This window comes from Nuphar pumila, chromosome 5 (assembly GCF_984573655.1).
Source record: "Nuphar pumila chromosome 5, dmNupPumi1.hap1.1, whole genome shotgun sequence".
NCBI lineage: Eukaryota > Viridiplantae > Streptophyta > Magnoliopsida > Nymphaeales > Nymphaeaceae > Nuphar > Nuphar pumila.
The window spans coordinates 115,318,461-115,339,810 of NC_143253.1; the positions used below are offsets into that span (position 1 = coordinate 115,318,461).

The following is a 21,350-nucleotide window of genomic DNA, read 5'->3' on the forward strand; positions in this document are numbered from 1 at the left end:
TATCCAGAACAGATTAATTGCTGGATTAAAAGTAAACATACACTTATTTTCTGTTTGTCACACACGACAAATTAAAACACACATAGCGGTAGGCATTAGCATACAAGAGTTAAAATCAGATTCTTTGTTTCTTTAGGCACAGTATTTTTTTTTTCGGTTTCAAATTCTAGGGTGGGCAACTGCCCACCCCTGGCTCCACCACTGCCCAGAAGCCGAATCCAAAGGGGAACACGATTAGATGCCTGGAGTTTCAGGTCCATTCCAGGCGCCCATTAGTGTGCCACCAACGTGCGACCAGCCACTTTCCATGGACCTCCATGTAGAATCCGTGACATCTCTTTCATGTTATTCAACCTTATCAAGAATAAACCTTGATTCATAGAGAAATTTTTGATCAGGGATGCAAATTTCCACAATGCTCTGAGTTCTTGGAAAAGCCGGCTATCTAAGTCCACTTGAAGGGCTGCAACATCTCGTCATGTCTAATCTATAAAGATCTCCAAGAGCATCTTACGTTCATGCTGGACCATGGCACTTTGGGCGATGAGCCAGAATTCATAGAACCCTCCACTATGCTTGTCGCCCATGAACAAGTTGTAGGAGAAGAGGCCGGCAGCCCAGGACTATGAGGAGTGTCATGACGCTCTTCTCCTGCGAGGAGGGGTTGGGAATGTTAGGGGAAACACTCTCCATCCCATCATCCTTCAGTTTGTCCATGCTTTTACCAAACCCATAAACTCTCGTCCCAGCGACCAGTTCCCAAACATTTTGTGTAAGATACAATTCCACATGATCTTTCACACTGCATTTCAAAGTCTTTTTTTCTAAAATGAAAATAGATAGAGTAAATTTCATATGAAGACATCAAGCTAGGAAATGAAAAATCTCTGGCTCACATTTTACAAGGAAAAAAAATAATATTTTTCTAAAAAGAAAACCATGCTGGTTCTGCCGCATAGCTTTCTCAAGGATGCATAAGCAGCCACACGTTGTTTGATCTGCCTACTCAAAGGCCCAATGTATGCATGTGAGCTTGCACAAACAGTAGGTTTTAGAGGGAGAATTCAAAGCAATATTGCAGTCCAAGCCATACATAGCCATTGAATACCGACTGAATAAATAAATGGAATGGTGATTAAAAGGCAGTATCCATGAAACAAATTTACAACCCTGCAACAAATATAACAGGAAAAAGAGACGTCACCATCACAATTATATCAACATCAACATGAAACCATTAACAGGAACAAAAATGCTAGATGAACAATACACTTTAGCAGCAGCCGCTCGTGGCAGCCTCTGGTTGAGGTTTCTGCTTGAAAATATTCCGTTTTACACCTGATGAACCTTCTGCTAAGAGGCTCGGCGTGTCCAAGATCTGCATCAACAGTTATGCCTATTAGAAACCAAAAATGGACAATGAATCAGAGAGACTATTAAACCTAGGCACCACCCTCACACAAGCACACCCACTATGTTTAAGAATCAACAGAACTTGCTTAGTGAAAATGAAATGGTTTCTTCTTTCTTCATCTTCTCTTTTTCCTTCTGTTATTAGTTTGGTCCAGAAAAACACACAATAATTTCAGAAAACTTAATAATCCAACAAAATTTTTTTTTCTTTTTTTAATTGCAATCTGGTAGAGAACATATCTGACAAAATACATGTGATCTATTATTTGATGCCAACATCAAATTCATTATGTATGTGAAGTGAATCAACAACAAAGAATCCTTGAAGTATATAGCTGTTAGGCTGAGCTACAATCCATAAGAATTTGGCATATCTACCACTTCTATTTGCATATGGAGATGGCAGTTAATTTAGCAACATGGCAAACTAGAGACCAACACACATTTATGACTTGCTACTTTCAATACATAACTGAGCATCTAACTAAAACCAAAACAAAATGCAACTATAGAGTCTTCTTTAAATCATGAACCTAACAAGGAATTAGCAGTATGTACCTTTAGAACAAGCTCCTCAAAGCACTGCTCTACATTAACCCGTGTTTTAGCACTACATTCAAGAAAAAGACATTGATAGTCCCTTGCAAACTCGATTCCTTCTTTCTTTGTTACAACCCTCTGACTCTCCTGGAAAACAGAAATTTCCATGATCAGCATAGCCTGGAGAAACTTTAAGACTTAGAAATAGAACATAAAAAGATCTAGAAATGAATCCATGCAAACTGGTGCAAGCACCTGTGTCAATGTGAAGTTTCAAGTGAAAGACACTCCACATAACAGATGACTCGTGAATACAACAAATTTACCAAAACCAACAGAAAAAGTGTCAAGCCTGAGGCTACATCTAAGCAATCTATGACAGTCATATGTCCATTATCTAGCAAGTGCCAACCGCTACCTGCCTCACAATGAAGGACAATGTACTTGTTTGTTTGCTTACATAGCAAAATAGGCAAACATGAAACCTTAAGAGACCACACACACACACACACACATATATATATATATATATATATGTCACAGGGACTCTTCAACTAGGTGCCGCCCCCGCACCCGATGCGGTCAACCTCACCCTGGGTGCAGTCAACGCACCCAGGGTCATTTATGTCCAACTTTTGGACTTTATATATATATATATATATATATATATATATATATATATATATAGAGAGAGAGAGAGAGAGAGAGAGAGAGAGAGAGTAGCTGCCTATGGCAGCCTACCACGACCAAAGGAGGGGTTTCCGAGTTGTTTTTCCCAAATCTAACCATGCTGATGCGTTCGGCATGGTCGATTCTGCTAAGAAATGACACTTGGATAGTGTTTTTTTGATAAAAAAACATTTTTTAAGCCTTGAATATTTATGATATTTATAAAAATTTTACACCATCGATTTTCAAACCTTATAAAAATCTACCTACATATCGGAATTGAATGATGCAAGAGTCCATGTTAAAATGTAAACAACATATATAATAATAATATTATTATTTTATATTTTTGTATTTATACTTTTTTATTTTTTTGTAATTTTTGTTTTTGTTTTTGGTATCTAGTTCTATTAGAACTAGATACATCTAGTTTGGTCAAGTTCCGGTTGGAACTTGACCAACTTTCTAGCTGTTGGAACTAGTCCAACGGCTAGAATTCTAGCCATTGGACTAGTTCCAACAGCTAGAAAAGGAGAGCTCCTTATGAGCTCTCCTTAATACTCTGGTATAAATAGGGGTGCATCCCCGTGTGTAATTCATTCCTCTAAGTGCTTTTTAAGCATTTTGCTCTCATAAATAAAGTGTTGTTTATTTTTATGCTTTTCCATTTATACCCTTTTATGGGTCTTGTCTAAAGTATCTTTTAGATACTTCCTTTTGAGTATATTCAAGTGCATTCGTGGAGCCTACCATTTCATTACATGGTATCAGAGCTACGAAACTCTTAGATCTTCAAAAATTTCTGCCTTGATTTTCATGCCTCTTGTGTAAAGGTGTGTTATCACCTTGTTCTTAGAAAAAGTGTTTTGTCACTTGCCAAGGAGTGTTTCATCACTTGCCAAAAGAGTGTTTTATCACTCTTCTAATGACTACAAGAGGATCCATTTGAAGAAAAGGACTTGAGCAACAATATTGTATTGTATCCCTTTCTCGCTATTTTCCTTTTTTTCGTCTCCTTACTATCTTCTTTACACCCTTGTAAATGATGGATGACCATGATAAGGTCACCATCATACCCATGAAGTTGAATGATACTAATTATGTGATGTGGGCTTCAATTACGAAGCACCACATATGGGGAAAAGACTTATGATGGTTCCGATTCAGAACCTAAACTATCTCCTACCAAAAAAGAGGGTGATAAGGAAGTCCCTATAACGAAAGAGGAGAAGACTAAGGCTTTAGCCTCTTATGAAAAGAAATGGAAAGAGTGGAGGATGGAGCATGCAAAGATAATGTCATGGCTTATTAATAGCGTAGACATTAAAAAATGTTCTAGCCTCGCTAAATTTGAACATGCCGATAAGGCATGAGAATACCTCAAAAATATGTATTCCCTTAAAGATATTGCCCATGTGTGCAATCTTCAAGAAAAAGTTTGGACATTAACTCAAAATGACAAAACTATTCGTGAATATTATAATGAGTTGTCCAAACTTTGGGAAGAGTTGGCTATTCTAGAGTCAAAATGGCATTGCGCTGAAGATATCGAGCTTCGTAAAAAACAACTCGATATAGAACACTTTTACCAACTTGTAAATGGATTAAGGCCGGAATTTGAATCCACCAAATCGGCTCTACTTGATCGTGGTAAAATTCCTACTATTGTGGATACTATTGAAGAACTAACTATGGAGGAAAATCGTCTTAGAAAGAGTACTTCAAAAGTTGTTGATGATTCAGTTTTAGTTGTGTCTAGACCAGGGAATCATACTCGCACTTATAGGCCGCCTCATTTTGGGAGACAGAGTGGTGAGTTTGACAAAAGAAAAGTTATTTGTCACAACTGTCATGAGCCGGGGCACTATAAGCCTCAATATCTGAAGCTAAAAAGGAGAGACAAAAAGAGGGTTGCATTTGTTGAAACCGAGCCAAAAGATCAAGATGCACCTGTTTTCATGGCTCAAGTGATGGAGATTCTTCAACCTCTTCTCAAAGAGGTATCCTCTTTGACTGAAACATCAACTGGAGCGGCAGTTGCATCTGTATCCAGTCCAGGTAACTTTCCTTGGCTCTTAGATTTTGATGCTTCATTTTATGTGACCCCAAATGCTAAATGTTTATCCGAATGTCTTAAAAATAATTCAAGTATATCAAAAGTCTTTACAGCAGATGGAACATCTCTTGAAATAAAAGGAATAGGATGTTTTAAAAGTTTTCAAAAATCCAAAACTTTTTGTATTCTAGAAGTTAGATATATCCCAAAATTAAATTTGAACGTTTTATTAGTTTCACAAATTTCTGATTATGGATGTAATATATCCTTCTCTTCTGATGGTTGCTGGATACAGGATCACCAGTCAGGGAAGCTGATTGGGGAAGGCCATAGAGAATGAGGACTATATTGAAAAACAGTATGGGTCTGGAGCCAGATCAGACCCGTGTGTTTTATATGCCACTTAATGGCTTTATTGTAATTCTCATCTTTGGTTGTAGGGCAGATTAGTACTCTAAATAGTTTGTAAACACAAACTATAAATAATTGATTTCAGAGTTGCAGGTGATATTGGCTGCAGTCGATACACAATTGGTATCAGCCCTTCCCATCATGTCTTCCTCTTCACTGCAACAGATCCTGGTGAGTTCACTGCAACAAATCTTGGTGATACAAAAATTAACATGGTATCAGAGCAGGCCACTGTTGGGTTTGAAGAAGTCTTCAAAAGGTATGACCAAAGAGACGTCTGATCTCTAAGTCAAAATTATTTTTTCATAGCTTTTCTCTCTCTCTCTCTCTCTTCTCTTTTACCGAATCTGCCTCTAAACAGAATCTGTTTTTCACGATCTGAATCTCCCTTTTTGTTGAGATCTATTCATGTGTGAAGTCTTCTTCTTTTCCTTTTTTTTATAACAAGTCTATGATCTGGTAAAATCAGATCATCCACTTCTCGTTATCTCTCTTTTGTCTCTCCCCACTGAATGTTAGATCTGGATATTACATATATTCCCTATTATCTTGCCCCTTCCTTAAGAATCAACGTTCTCCCAGTTTCAAACTTCTATTTCTGAGATCTATTTCATTCACGTGCTTGGGCTTTCTGAGATCCTTTCAATGCTACTGTGTACTGCATTTTATATCGGTTTTGCACGCTATTCAAGGCGAAGTATATATTTATATAAAAAAAGGGCATAAAATATTGGTTAATTGTAGGATCTGAACATGTCTGTTGGCAGCTGATTTCAGATTCGAGCCTGTGAATAGTTGTTGACCCTAAACCCTAAAAAAAAAAAGAGGGGTAAAGGAAGGACGGCTCACGGTTAATCTTATTTACACCTCTTGTGTGTGCTTTGCATTTTCTTTCCTCTTGTGTTATGGATTCTTTCTCGGCCTCCCCCATCTCATTCGGGCCTTTCCTCGAGCTTTCTTAATCAACTTGTTTCTGAAAAATTAAACACCTCAAATTTCTTGACTTGGAAGAGACAAATTATTCCTCTTATAAGGAGTCAAAGCCTCCTTGGTCATCTGGATGGAACTACTTCAGTCCCACCAGAATTTATTGCATGTGAAAGAAAGGATGACAAAGGGGCGATCTCAACTGTATATGTCAAAAATCCAGAATTCGAGACTTGGGGAAAGAAAGATCAGTCAATTGTGGCCTACGTCACTTCAACTTTGTCGCAGGAAGTGCTTGTAGCTATACCTGATGATTGTTCAATTAGCCAGCTTTGGCATAGATTAGTTCAGACATATTCTCAAGTTTCGCAGGCGAGAATGGTGTTTTTGAAGAGAGAATTTCAGTTGCTCAGAAAGGACAGTATGACCATCATGGAGTTTTTAAATAAGATAAAGACTATCACAGACCAACTTGCTATTGTGGGGTGCGTGGTGACACATATATGGTTCAACAGACTCTGAGTGGGCTCGGGCCTGATTACAACATGATTGTTACTTCTCTATTGTGCTTGCCTGCCCTCCCTACTTTTAAAAAGTTGCGCGCCAAGTTGATTCAGTATGAAATGACTCTGAAGGGTTTTTTTGAGGAGTCACACTCTCACACACATGCTCAGGAGGTTCTTGCTACAGGAATGTCATATGGGCGAGGACGAGGAGGTTTTGGGTTTCGTGGAAGAGGAGGACAAGGACGGGGATAACAAGGTGGACGTGGACTGCTGCCTACACCAAATATGATGCCAAATGCGCAAGGGCAAAAGACAGTACCCACTTGTTATCTTTGCAATAAAAGAGGACATATTAAGGCAAATTGTTAGTCTAATCCTCAAAATAAAGGAAAGTCCCCACAAACAGATATCAAGAGAGAGTATGGTAGTGTCAAGGCTAATGATGAAATTAGAGAGTTACTGTTATCTGCATTGGCGGGATTAAATCTGAAGCAAAGTGATCAGGGGGACTTGGTATGTTGACTCCGGTGCAGCAACCCATGTGACTGGTGATGCTGGTAAGATTCTTAATCATATCCCTTATTTTTGTAAAGGTAGCATCGTCACTGGAGATAGAATTCATCACCTTGTCTCTCACATTGGAAACTCCATTGTTCCTATGTCAACCTCTACTCTTAAGTTGTCTAATGTTCTTTATGCTCCCAATATTAAGAAAAACATTGTTTCTGTCTCCAAGTTTGTCGATGATAATCATGCCTCAGTTGAATTCACTCCCTTTTCTGTGCAGGTCAAGGACCTTCGCACGAGGAAAACATTCGTTGAGGGGAAAAGGCAAGGGGACATGTACGTCTTTCAAGAACATATCTTGGATTCTGCTCGCCCTGGTCATTCCATCTCAAAGAATTTCCCCATGTTATCTTCAGCGTTGACTAAGTGTGTTATGAATATTTTTTAATGTAATAAGTCATATGTTTGGCATAGTCGGTTAGGTCATTGTGGGAGTCATTTTATTGAAAAGCTTGTTTTCAATAACCTCATTTCTAAGGATAGTCTGAATACAGGAATGAGTGATCAGATGTGTTTCAGTTGTCGTTTATGCAAGAGTTATGTACTGCCTTTTAATTCTGTTAATAAAAGAGCTTCAAAGCCTTTTGAGATTATTTGTTCTGACGTGTGGGGACCTGCTCTTGTTACTTCTAGTTCTGGGAAGCAGATCCTACTTAATTTTTGTCGACAGCTACTCTCGTTATACTTGAATATACTTTATGAAAAGTAAATCTGAAGTTTTTTCTTTGTTTCAAAACTTCCACTCTCTAGTCAAAAATCAGTTTTCTGAATCTATTCAACATTTCCAATCTGATGGAGGTGGTGAATTTTTCTCCAGTGACTTCATACATTTTCTCCAAATTAATGGGATAGGAAAAAGAGTGTCTTACCCTCATACACCACAACAAAATGGGATAGTTGAACGAAAGTATAAACATATTGTTGAGAGTGCAATGAGTATGATGCACGACAACAATCTCCCTATTTCTTTGTAGATGGAAGTTTTGCATTCTGCTGTGCATGTGATAAATAGACTGCCTATGACTCTTTTGGAAAATAAGTCACCTTATTTCTCTCTTCTTGGTGTACATCCCAACTACCATGACTTACAGGTTTTTTGTTGTGTTTGCTATGTTCATATTGATGGGTCCTTGAGGCACAAATTTCAAGACAAGACATTAAAGTGCAGGTTTGTAGGGTATGCAGACGAGTACAAAGGATACAGATATTATGATCCCATAAGCAAACACATCAAGATATCGAGGAATGTTATATTTGATGAGTTGAACTTTGATCTTCAAACCAACATGACTCCTGCAGATCCTCCACCGGGCAAAATTTATCATCCTTGACTTAGCTCAAAACTTTTTTGCAGAATTGATGATGATTGTCCTTCAAGTTGTATGCAGTCACAAGGGTATACAGGCGCAGAGGATGAGACACCAACCCCAAGAGAAATGACTTTACCGCCTGGACTAGACATGTATAAGGGCATCGTTTACACTCGACGAAATGGAGAGAATCCATCTATTTCGAGACAAGGGACTGAACAACCATCCACTTCCTCGCATACTCTTGATGTCAGGAGATCCACTCGTGTTCGCCACCCAATTGAAAGATGGGTTAATTATGACAATTTTTCTATGGACTTTCAGTTGTTTCTAACGACTTTACAAAAAGAGGATGAACTTGTCACATTCTATCAAGCAAATAACTCTAAGAAATGGGTAGAAGCCATGAAAGATGATGAGATGGAAGCTTTGAATGGGTGTGGAACATGGGAGGTTGTCCCCAGACCGCCCCACAAGAATATAGTAGGATGCAAGTGGGTGTATAACATAAAGTACAAGTCAGACAAAAGCATTGAAAGGTATAAGGCAAGACTTGTAGCTAAAGGATTTACACAGGTGCCAAGTCAAGATTATGACGAGACCTTCAGTCCAGTTGTGAGAATGGGGACCATTAGAATTATCATTTGCCTAGCAGTTGAACATGGATGGAAGCTCAATCAGCTTGACGTAAAAAATGCATTCCTGCATGGCGACTTAAAAGAAGTCTATATGGAACAACCTCCTGAATATGCAGAAGAGGATCCTCGGAACTACCTTTGCAAATTGAGGAGAGCCCTCTATGGGCCGAAGCAAGCGTCCCACTCCTGGTTCGACAGTTTTTCGTCTGAGATACAAAAATATGGTTTTCGCAAATATCTTCTAGACCATTCTTTGTTCATATTCAAAAGTGAAGATGTAGTCACTTTACTGGTTATATATGTGGATGATATTGTTATTACAGGTAACTCAGAGGATCACATTACAAAGGTGAAACAACTGTTAAATCAGAGATTCAAAATGAAAGACCTTGGAGACTTGCGATACTTTCTTGGGGTGAAAGTTGATAGAAGAGAAGATGGGTTGGCACTCACCCAACACAAATACATAGTGGATGTCCTGAGAAAATCAGGTATGAAAGACTGTAAGCCTTTAGCTACTCTGAGCATTCTTCATCAAAAATTGAGTGCCCAAGAAGGGGATTTATACAACGACCCTACCAGATATCGGAGCCTAGTTGGGATGTTAGAGTATCTTACGTTCACCTGACCTGACTGTAATGAAAAGAGGCGGAAGCACCAATAGAGCAAAAGCACTCTTTAAGAGTGACCACAAGAGCCAAGAACACAAACACCAAAGGTGTACACACAAAACTCACAAAAGTAGAAAATGACATAAAGTCATAAGTTGAATATTATTGAAGAAAGAAAGAGAAGGGTGAAAACCCATTGCTTTACAAGAGGAAAAACCTCCTCTATTTATAAAGGAGGGAGTCATAAGAAGGGGACCACAAGGGGCTCCCATGTAGTCGTTGGGAGCCCCAACGGTCATAAATCTGACTGTTGGGGCCCCAACGACTACATGTGTGGGGCCCTTGTGGTCTTACAAAAAGTTGAAAATAAAAAGGAAAAAAGAAAGAAAGGAAAAAATATAAAAAGAAAAAAAGATTACATGTGGTTTTACCAAAATACCCCTATTGGGTATTTTGAGGAAAGAAAAAGAAAAACTATATATATATATATATATATATATATATATATATATATATATATATATACATATATGTATATATATACTTATATATATACATAATTTAACACACCCCCTCAAACTTTACGGGGAGAAGACCGAAAGTTTGCCAAGAAGAAACATAAATCGTGGAGTTGGGAGCGCTTTGGTGAAGAAGTCAGCTAGTTGATATTCTGAAGTGACGTATGGTAATGTGATACTTCCTCTGAGGAATTCATCTCGAACGTAGTGGCAATCCATCTCGATATGCTTGGTCCGTTCGTGAAACGTATGATTGCTTGCAATGTAGATCGCACTTTTGTTATTACAGCAGAGCTTGGTGGGTGAGGAGATGAGGACACCCATGTCCCCAAGGAGTCCTCTAAGCCACACGATTTCCATTGTTGTCATTGTCATAGCCCGATATTCAGCTTTAGTGGATGATAGAGAGACCTTTTGCTGCTTCTTACATCTCTACGAGATGAAAGATTCACCTAAAAAAATGTAAAGACCAGTAATTGAGATACGATCATTGAGATTTTCTCCCCAGTCAGCATCAGTAAAAACAGTTAATTCAAGAGATGAGGAAGAGGATAAGAAAAGTCCCTTGGAGATGGTATTTTTGATGTATCGCACAATTCTCATTACGGCTGCCATATGAACCGAAGTAGGTGCATGCTAAAACTGGCTTGCTGCATGAACCGCATGAGCTATATCTGGACGTGTGATGGATAGATAGGTGAGGGATCCAATTAATTGACGGAAGGGGGTTGGATCCTCAAGAAGAACACCATCTTCAAGTCTCAGTTTTACATTGATAACTTCGGGAGTCTCAACTTTCTTTTCATCAGATATTCCTGATTTGGTACAAATTTCTGCAGCTAATTTCATTTGAGATAGGATGTATCCTCACGCGGAATAAACCACTTCAATTCCTAAAAAATATCTCAAGTATCCAAGATCAGACATATCAAAAGTTTCTTTTAACATAGACTTTACATCATTTACCCCCTTTTTGTCATTCCCAGTGATGATCATATCTGTTAAAATATGTATATATATATATACATATACTTATATATATATATATACATCCGTATATATATATGTATATATATACATATATGTATATATACTATTTCTTCTTTAGTGAAATACCCGATAGGGGTATTATTGTAAAACCACCAATGTACTTTTCTATTTTTTCTTTTTTACTTTTTTCCTTTTTTTCTTTTACTTTTTTTTCTTTTATTTTTTCCTTTTGTAATGACCACAAGGGGCCCCACACTTGTAGTCGTTGGGGCTCCAACGATCAGATTTCTGACCGTTGGGGCTCCCAACGACTACAAGGGAGCCCCCTTGTGGTTCCTTTTTAGAGCCTCCCTCCTCTATAAATAGAGGAGGTATTCTCCTCTTGTAAGCATGGGTTTTTACACCCTTCTCTCTCTTTCTTCAATAATTCTAACTTATGACTTTAAGTCATTTTCTATATTTGAGAGTTTTGTGTGTGCACATTTGGTGTTTGTGTTCTTGGCTCTAGTAGTCACTCTTAAAGAGTGACTTTTTGCTCTATTGGTGCTTCCGCCTCTTTTCATTACATGGTATCAGAGCTCGGTTTGTGATTGAGCTTTTCCTTTGTCATCTTGGAATGCGTGCCTCTCAAAGTTTTGAAGAAAGAAAGAATATTTGGTGCCCATGGAACGTGACTCTAAAGTGGAGCTTTCTTTCAAGCTAAATGGGTCCAACTATCTCATGTGGGCCTCCGCTATGGAAAATCATCTTAGAGGTAAGAAACTTTGGGGCTTTGTTATGGGAACTATTCCCGAACCCTCTCTTGTTCTTACCAAAATTGAAAATGAAGTTGAAAAAGCTTTAGATGGCGATGAGCGCATCAAAGCCATTAATGAACATCAATCCAAAATTGAGGATTGGAAAAGTAACCATGCCAAAATTTTGGCATGGTTTATGAACAATGTAGACCTTAAAAATTGTGCTAATATTGCCAAATTTAGAAGGGCCAATGAGGCTTGGTTTTTCCTTAAGGGTATGTATACCCAAAAGGATCTTGCCCGGCAATTTTTTTGTCAAGAAAAAATTTGTTCCACCAAACAAATGGATATGAGTGTCCGGGACTATTTTAGCTCTCTAACCCCTCTTTGGGATGAACTTTACTTATCAACCCTAAGGGGGTAGGATAAGTAAGAGTCTAATTTGTAGAAAGGATGTACGTTGTAGATGTCGCATTATACACGCAGAGGTGCTTCGTCCTCTACTGCTGCTCCCGCAGACTGGCAGGAGCAAAGGGATTTCATGATGGAAGCCATTCATACCTTGACGGAGACCATGACGGCTCAGGCGACACAAACAGCACAGGCGCTGCAAGCGGCCCAGAACCTCCAGGCAGCACAGGCTGCACAAACGGCGCAAGCGGCACAGGCTGCCCAGGCAGCTGCGCAGGCAGCCGCACAAGCAGCAGCTCGTGACCCTCCTGTCAATATTGTTCCAAACGTGGGTGGAGTTTCTTTCGAAAAGTTCCTGAAGTTAGACCCGCCTTCCTTTTCAGGAGAGACAAACCCAAAGGCAGCGGAGCACTGGGTTGAGGAATTGGAACGGGTGTTCGACGTCTTGTCTGTTCCTGAGGACAGAAAGACATCTTTTGGCACGTACCGTCTGAAGGGCGATGCCAAGAAGTGGTGGGACACCCTGCGGAGAGTGAAGTTCGCCGATTGGGACGAGATCCCCTGGGAGACGTTCAGGGAAGAATTTCTGGACACGTATTTCCCCGCGTACGCCGAGGAACAGATGCAACGGGAGTTCCTTGATCTGACTCAGGGAACCATGAGTCTGGTAGATTACACTACCAAGTTCCGGAACCTCGAGAGGTATTGTCCGAACCTCTTCAAAAATGAAAAGGCAAGAGCGTCGAAGTTTGTGCACGGACTAAAGGATAGATTACGAGCTCGCGTACTGTCAGGTCGGCCTCTTACCTTGGCCGATGCGATCGAGTCCGCCACTTTACCCGGGAGTGGTGTGTTAGTCACAGCTGTGAGTTTGTTTTGGTATACCAAGAAAGTGGCACCAGTGGATGCTGTTTTCTCTGGTGTCCCCGACTTTGGATGTTGTTTTCCAAGGTTCTGATTGATGGTGTTGTTTCCTGATATCGGTCGAGGGCTGAGTTTGGAACCCGGTAATAAAATACAAATTGTGTGTGAAGCTACCCCGGGAACTCTACTTGACCTCGGGAATTGTACCCGTTTGGTGTATCTGCGGGCAATGATAAATTAAAAAGAGGAACTTAAGGATTGTGTGCATTTAATATGACATGCATATGGAAAGAGGGAAACTTAAATGGAAGATAATAAATGGTTCATGCATTGTACACAAATCATGCATATTCTTGCTCTGCATTAGTTCATTCCTGTTTACCTGTTCACTTAGTTGTTTATGTTGATCATTGTATGATGTTGATCTATTTTACATTTAATTGCCTTATTGATTAAGTTGTGATCAATGTTGCATATTTCGTGTTCCCTCTTGTTAAATGTTTAATTATGCATGAATGGTTAATTGACTTAGTAATTGATTATAATCGTATTCCTCAAAATATTACATGGATCTTATTTATGCTCTTTTTCTTATTTGATTCATTAGGGAAACCTGTACGCAGAATTCTTCGGATTTCTGACCCTCTTATTTTGTTGGTTTTTCCCAGGCACAGGTGATCAGTGAAGTCGACTCGCTTCTGAGGGATACGAGGGTCACATTTGTTTCAGACGGCTTCACTTACGGACAGAGTGGCTCTACCTGTGTTTTCTTTTAGTTCTTCTGATTTCCTGCAATTTGATATTTCACTTTTGACATTGAACATATTACTGATTCATTAATAAAAGAGTTCAGTGGATTGGTTATGATTGATAAATGTAAGTTGCTTTGTGGTGTGTGGTTATCCAATTGAAATTGGAACTGTAGGGACCCCAGGTCTCTGGGAAGTTTTCCGCGACTCTTAGAAAAAAAAAATTCCGCATTTTTCAAAGGTAGGAGTTGGGGTCGTTACACAAGCTCATCCCAAAGAGGGGTTAGAGAGCTAAAATAGTCCCGGACACTCATATCCATTTGTTTGGTGGAACAAATTTTTTCTTGACAAAAAAATTGCCGAGCAAGATCCTTTTGGGTATACATACCCTTAAGGAAAAACCAAGCCTCATTGGCCCTTCTAAATTTGGCAATATTAGCACAATTTTTAAGGTCTACATTGTTCATAAACCATGCCAAAATTTTGGCATGGTTACTTTTCCAATCCTCAATTTTGGATTGATGTTCATTAATGGCTTTGATGCGCTCATCGCCATCTAAAGCTTTTTCAACTTCATTTTCAATTTTGGTAAGAACAAGAGAGGGTTCGGGAATAGTTCCCATAACAAAGCCCCAAAGTTTCTTACCTCTAAGATGATTTTCCATAGCGGAGGCCCACATGAGATAGTTGGACCCATTTAGCTTGAAAGAAAGGATGTACGTTGTAGATGTCGCATTATACACGCAGAGGTGCTTCGTCCTCTACTGCTGCTCCCGCAGACTGGCAGGAGCAAAGGGATTTCATGATCGATAGCCTCTGATCGCCGGAAATCTTCATTAAGGTACGGTTCTTCTTCGAACCTGGGTGAGGAATCGAACAGGGGTTCGATTCCATACGTTGATTTGGGGGTTTTTCTTGATAAACCCTAAATACCCAAATCAAATTGATTTGGGGGTTTTCTTAATATGCCCTACATCTTGAAATAGGAAAACAGTAATCGTATATGCTTATGAAAAAAAATATATGTGTTGTTTCATATTGCAGGCCTCTAGTGCATTGGTAGGAGGCGACAGGCCCAGCCGACTCAGTCGGCTGGGTGCGGTGTTAGCAGGGCCCCAGCCGACCCAGTCGGCTGGGTGCTTTACATCTTGTGGGCCGGGCCATAGCAGGCCCAGCCGACCCAGTCGGCTGGGTGCTGGCCTGTAACTCATATGATTCAAAAAAAATATATATATATATGTATGCTGTGTACGTTAAATCCATAGGAGCTGAGTTTATTTTTAATTTGGTTTGAAGGCTTGGATTAAGTTGCTGCATAAAAATTTGGGCATCACGAGCTCTTATGCAAGATTTTGTTAGGGGTGCATTGTGCATGTTGTTCTATGAACATGAGGGAGTTTCAACAGTAGTACATGGTTTATGCATCCTATTGATTAGATCAAAGTGTGTTTTCTGTATTTCACAAGCTTATTCTTTTTCTTATGTTGCGTAGTTTAAGTAACTGTTCCCTAGTGGTGTCCTGGAACAATTGCTTTTTGGCTATTACATTCATTTTAAAGGCTGAATCTACTATTCCAATGAAGTTTGCGTTTGACAGTATGAAGTTGATGTGTTTTAAATAGTTCTTTGTGTTTTTCAAAACTTAGCAGGATTAACTTTATTGTAATAATTTACTTATTATGGTAGACTGTCCTAAAGAAGTCCAACTTAGGTTACCTTCTTGGGTTTTGACACTAGTATATCCTGAACCAGATATCCTTTAGTATAACTGGAACTCTGACCGGGAAAAATACCTGTTAGGTACCCACCTTTCATGGGCTATTCTAGTGCTGAACAGAAAATAAAATCCCTGTTATAAAACTGTATGTGTGTGCGTGGGTTGTTTTGATGCAGAATTGGTGAGGGTAATCAGCTTGAATACGTGTTGGTATACAGGCATTAAGCTAAATATGGTGGTTAAAGTTAGCGTTATCCATAATACTGATTTCATACATGCATAATAGCTGAAGACATTGCTTATGCTTGAGATTTTTTCTTATGTTCCTGCAGCATATGTACATAGCTGGTCTGGTTAATCAGATTTATCATTTAAATTATGAGTGAGTCCCTATGAATGTACCTGTAATCATGGATTCTGAAAAATCAAATTTGCTCATGATAGTCGGTTCTTATGTGTTTCCCACATGCTTTCCTTTTGGTATAGATCCTCAGCGGTATGCGAACAAAAATTTGATGAAAGCTTATGTTGTGTCAGCATAAACAGTGGATTTGGTTGGACGACCCACTCTAGCTGACCCAATCGGCTGGGATGGTTGACAGGCTCAGTCGATTGGACTGAATTGACTATTTAGTTAAGAGGATAGGGGTCCGGGATTAGTAAGCCCGACCACCTTCCCTAGCATGTGCAGAAATTTACATTTTGCCCGGTGAATATGTAAAATGTTATATTAGCATCTTATTGTACTGTTTGTGCAATCATGAATGTGATCATAGATCGGTTGTTGATATTTTTGTGAGCACGTATGCTTGATGAGAATGTGTAATGTATGTGCATACTGACACACTCAAAAGAGGTGTGCATTGGTGAACACCCATATGTGATGTATGTAATACACACATATTGAAATTTCATATGAATGAATTATGACATGCATATGTTTGAGTTTATTATTTCATATGTGCATATGCTTTTGGCACTTTGGCTTAGTGTTATAAATAAAACACTACTTTTGTTTTGTGATGTGATGCATTGATGGCCTGGTTGGACCATCATCGGCCTGGAGAGCCATGGGTTTGGTTTGCTTTCACATAAGTTTTAAATACATCACTTAAACCACATAAGATGGTTTGACACTTTACTACACTGTTCTAGTGGCTTATACGGGCTGGAGTCCCGATTGGGTCCCCGCAAGGGAGGATGCGGGTTTTCACTTTTCTTTTGCATATGGTGTTGCAAACTTAAAAGATGAACTTTAAATAAAAATATAATGAATAAGAACAGTGTAATACACCTTCTGGGATATCTCATCTGGAGTATGAGAATCTTAGTTATCCGGTCTTGGGGAGACTGTGAGGATACAAAAACTCCGTGTGCGTTGTTGCCCCTGAACCCGATATTGAGGTTCTTCTCCTGGCCACGGTTTTAGGGAGAACCCGCCACTTTACCCGGGAGTGGTGTGTTAGTCACAGCTGTGAGTTTATGATACCAAGGAAGTGGCACTTGTGGGCGTGGGGTGTCCCTTGTGTCCCCGACATTAGATGTGGAGGTCTAATGTTCCGATGGATGGTGTTGTTTCCTGATATCGATCGAGGGCTAAGTTGGAACCCAGTAATAAAATACAAATTGTGTGTTAAGCTACCCTGGGAACCTACTTGACCTCGGGGTTTGTACCCGTTTGGTGTATCCGCGGGCCACGGTAATTAAAAAGAGGAACTTAAAAATGTGTGCATTTAATAGGGCATGCATATGGAAAGATGGAATTTAAATGAAAGATAACAGAAGAAATCATGCATTGCACATAATCATGCATTTTTTTGTTATGCATTAGATCATGCATGTTTGACTCATTCTTGATATCATGACATCATTTGTTGGTAGCATATGACTTACTTTGTGAAATCATGCTGAAAGGTTTGATCATTTAGTTATTGATATATAACACTGTTTACTGTTCTTGACTGGTGAGTAAATGCAATTATTGGTAGTCGTGGATATTTAAATGTTGCAAATTTTATATCTGCACTCACTCAAATCACTGCATGAAATCTTATCCATGTTCTTTCTCTCACCTGGTTTCTTTAGAAGTAGCTGTGCTCAGAATTTCGGTTCTGACACCCTACTTTGTTGGTTTTTCACAGGAATTGGTGGACAGTGAAGTTGGACATACATCTGGGGATAGATGAGTTATACTTGGGCTTGTCAGCTTCAGCAGAGGACATAATGGCTCTTTCTTTTGTCTTTCAGTTCTTTTAAATTCTGCAATTGTTACTTTACTTCAGTTGAAGAAAACCTTGTCTTTGAAATTTACTTACTCATTAATAAAAGAGTTTTAGTTGGTTGATTTGGATGATAATTGCAACTTCGTTTGTGGTGGATGGGCTATCCAATGGAAAGTGGAACTGTGAGGACCCCAGATCTCTGGGAAGGTTTCCGCAACTCTTAGAAAAAAAAAAATATTCCGCATTTTTAAAAGGGTCTGGATTGGGGTCGTTACGGCTTGCCCTTCTTGAGCCTAAATGGGTTGTTCCTCAAGATATTGAATTAAGAAGGGAACAAATTGAAAAGGAGCACTTTTTTCAATTCCTTCATGGACTTCGCCCGGAATTTGAACAAGTGAGGGCATCTCTTCTCCACAGAAGCAAAGCCCTACCTATTGAAGATGCCCTTGCCGAGATATGTCAAGAAGAAACTCGACTTGGCTTGAGCATTAGGAGTGATGAAGTTTTGGCCATTAATAGGCCCGGATCAAATGTTAAAGCATATAGACCTCCCCACTTTAACAAAAATAGCAATGGGCCTAGAAAGGGAATTATATGCCACTATTGTAATGAACCGGGGCACATTAGACCGGTTTGTCCAAAGCTTAAAGGAAAGGTTGCCGCGGTTGGAGAATGTTCTCCAAAGAAGGAAGAAAGTACGAAAGAAGGAGATATCAAAGAAACTCTTAATCATATCTCCGAAGTTCTCCAACACCATCTCAAGTCTTCTCCTTCAACATCCGGAGCCGCCATCGCCTACTCTTCATCACCTTCAGGTATGTGGATACTAGACTCTGGTGCTTCTTTTCATATGACATCTCATAAAAACTCTCTTTCAAATGTTTTTTCCGAACCCATGTCTTCCTATGTTTCAACGGCCGATGGAACGTCATTGAAAATTGAAAGTATTGGAACACTTGACTTCAAAAATTCTCAAAACTTTTTCGTTCCTAAAGTAAGAGTCGTTCCAAAAATTAATTTAAATCTCTTTTCCGTTTCCCAAATCACCGACCATGGATGCCAAGTCTCTTTCTCACCTAAAGATTGCACCGTGCAGGATCTCCAGTCAATGAAGTTGATTGGGCAAGGCCATAGAAGGGGTGATCTCTATTTTATGGACTTTTTGACGCTTCCATCTAAATCATCTTGCAATCTTGTTAAAGACAAAAGTATTGGAATTTGGCATAAGAGACTTGGTCATCCAAATTTTGTAAAAATGTCTCTTTTCCCTTTTTTGAACAATACTTGTAAAGACAATCACATGACTTGTAAAGATTGCATTTTTGGGAAATCTAAAGCTACTCCGTTTTCTCAAAGAAGTTACTTTACCACTCGGCCATTTGAACTTGTTCATTCCGATGTGTGGGGACCCTCCCCAATTTTGTCTAAAGGAGGTTTTTCGTATTATGTGGTCTTTATTGATGACTTCACTAGATTTACGTGGATATACTTCCTAAGTCGCAAATCCGAAGTCTTCTCCTTCTTTAAAGAATTTCATGCAATGGTTAAAAATCAATTTTTGAGAAATCTATCTATTCTTAGGTCCGATTCGGGAGGTGAATATATGTGTAATGATTTTCAAAGTTACTTAAAAGAAAATGAAATTTGTCATCAACGTTCTTGTCCCAACACTCCGCAACAAAATGGCCTTGCGGAAAGAAAGCATAGGCACATAATAGAAACTACAAGAACATTATTGATTTCAAAAAATATCCCAAAATCCTTTTGGGCCGAAGCGGTTCTAACCTCAACATATCTCATCAATAGAATCCCTTCATCCTCTTTGAAAAATCTTTCTCCATTTGAAAAACTTTACAATATGTCTCCCGATTATAAAAGATTAAGAATTTTTGGATGTAAATGCTTTGTTTTAACTCGGAAAAATGATAAACTTTCTCCTAGGGCTATTGAATGTATTTTTTTTGGATATGGCGAAAAACAAAAAGGATATCGATGTTTTGACATACTTAAGAATAAACTTTATATCTCAAAAGATGTCACATTCCTCGAAGAAGAAAATGGTTTTTCGCATCAACCAAATGAAAATATTGACTATTCCTTTTTGTTTGACTTGTTACATCAAGAAAACATCATAGATGATCATGTTGATCCTAGTGAACCTCTTAATGAAGATCTTGTTGAACATCCAAATAATGATCAAAACTTAGAAGAAAATGCTTCAAGACAAATACAAGTCTACTCTAGAAGGAATGAAAGAAATCCTCCTTGTGCCCTTGAAAGATTTTCTCAAAGTGAGTCGATAGAAGAAACCTCTCAAAGAAGATCAAATCGCATTCCCAAGATACCAAATAGATTTGTTTCTTATGATTCTTTTTCTCCTAATTATCGAGCATGTCTACTTGCTTTTCACTCCTTTCATGAACCATCTCATTACAATGATGCTAAACAATATGCTCATTGGAATGAAGCTATGGAGCTTGAACTTAATGCCCTTAAAAAGGCACAAACTTGGGAAATCATTGATCCTCCCAATGGCAAGAAACCCATTGGATGTAAATGGGTGTTTAAAGTAAAAACTAAGAGTGATGGTTCATTTGAAAGATATAAGGCTAGGTTGGTAGCCAAAGGATATGCCCAAGAGTATGGGGTAAACCAGGGTTACCGGAAGCGCCTAGCTAAAAGGGGAAGCGTGCTTCCCCGAAGCGCGCTTCGGAAGCGCGAAACCTCGCGCTTCCCCGAAGCGTGGGGGGAAGCGTCCCCCTTTTTTGGGAAGCGCGTTTCCCTTTAATGGGGGACGCATTTCCCTTTAATGGGGGACGCGCTTCCCTTTAATGGGAAGCGCGCTTCCCATCACGCTTCCCCCACGCTTCCCCTGTTTTTTCAATTTTTTTATATTTTTTATTTTTATTTTTATTTTTTTCGCTTCCCCCTCGCTTCCGAGACGCTTCCGAGACGCTTCCTAGGTCGCTTCCGAGACACTTCCCGAATCGCTCCTAAGTGGTCCCACGCTTCCCCGCTTCCTAAAATTTTGAAAGTGCCTCGCTTCCCGCTCCCGCTTCCTCAACTGGAAACCATGGGGTAGACTATGATGAAACTTTTGCCCCAGTTGCTCAAATGACTAGTGTTCGAGCCCTTATTGCTATAGCTTCTGTTAAAAAATGGCCAATCTTTCAACTTGATGTTAAAAATGCCTTCTTGAATGGTAATTTAAATGAAGAAGTTTATATGGAACCACCTCCAGGTATGAATTTAAATGGAAAAGTTTTAAAATTAAAAAAGGCTTTATATGGACTTAAGCAAGCTCCTAAAGCTTGGTATGACAGGTTTAGTAATGTATTAATCAATTTAGGTTTTCCTTCTTGCTACACTGATACTGCTCTTTTTGTTAAAAGGACAAGTGACTCCATTATTATGCTTCTGCTGTATGTTGATGATATGATCATCACTGGGAATGACAAAAAAAGAGTAAATGATGTTAAGTCTATGCTAAAAGA

At 39.2% G+C, this 21,350-nt stretch overlaps 1 protein-coding gene across 2 annotated transcripts in view; it reads right to left on the minus strand.

Annotated features, from left to right (window-relative positions):
* The window catches only part of LOC149838259 (ras-related protein RABC1-like), a 35,889-nt gene continuing 14,539 nt past the window's right edge, over positions 1-21,350 (minus strand). The window contains exons 6-8 of one of the 2 annotated variants that reach the window (XM_090006478.1): positions 1,972-2,100; positions 1,271-1,378; positions 1-1,170 (exon numbers count right to left, since the gene is read on the minus strand). In XM_090006478.1, coding sequence (XP_089862604.1) covers positions 1,274-1,378; positions 1,972-2,100 — 234 coding nt within the window. In that variant the 3' untranslated portion in view covers positions 1-1,170; positions 1,271-1,273. Of the gene's footprint in view, positions 1,379-1,971; positions 2,101-21,350 lie in introns of both variants that reach the window. The other variant, XM_090006477.1, reaches the window with a different exon arrangement.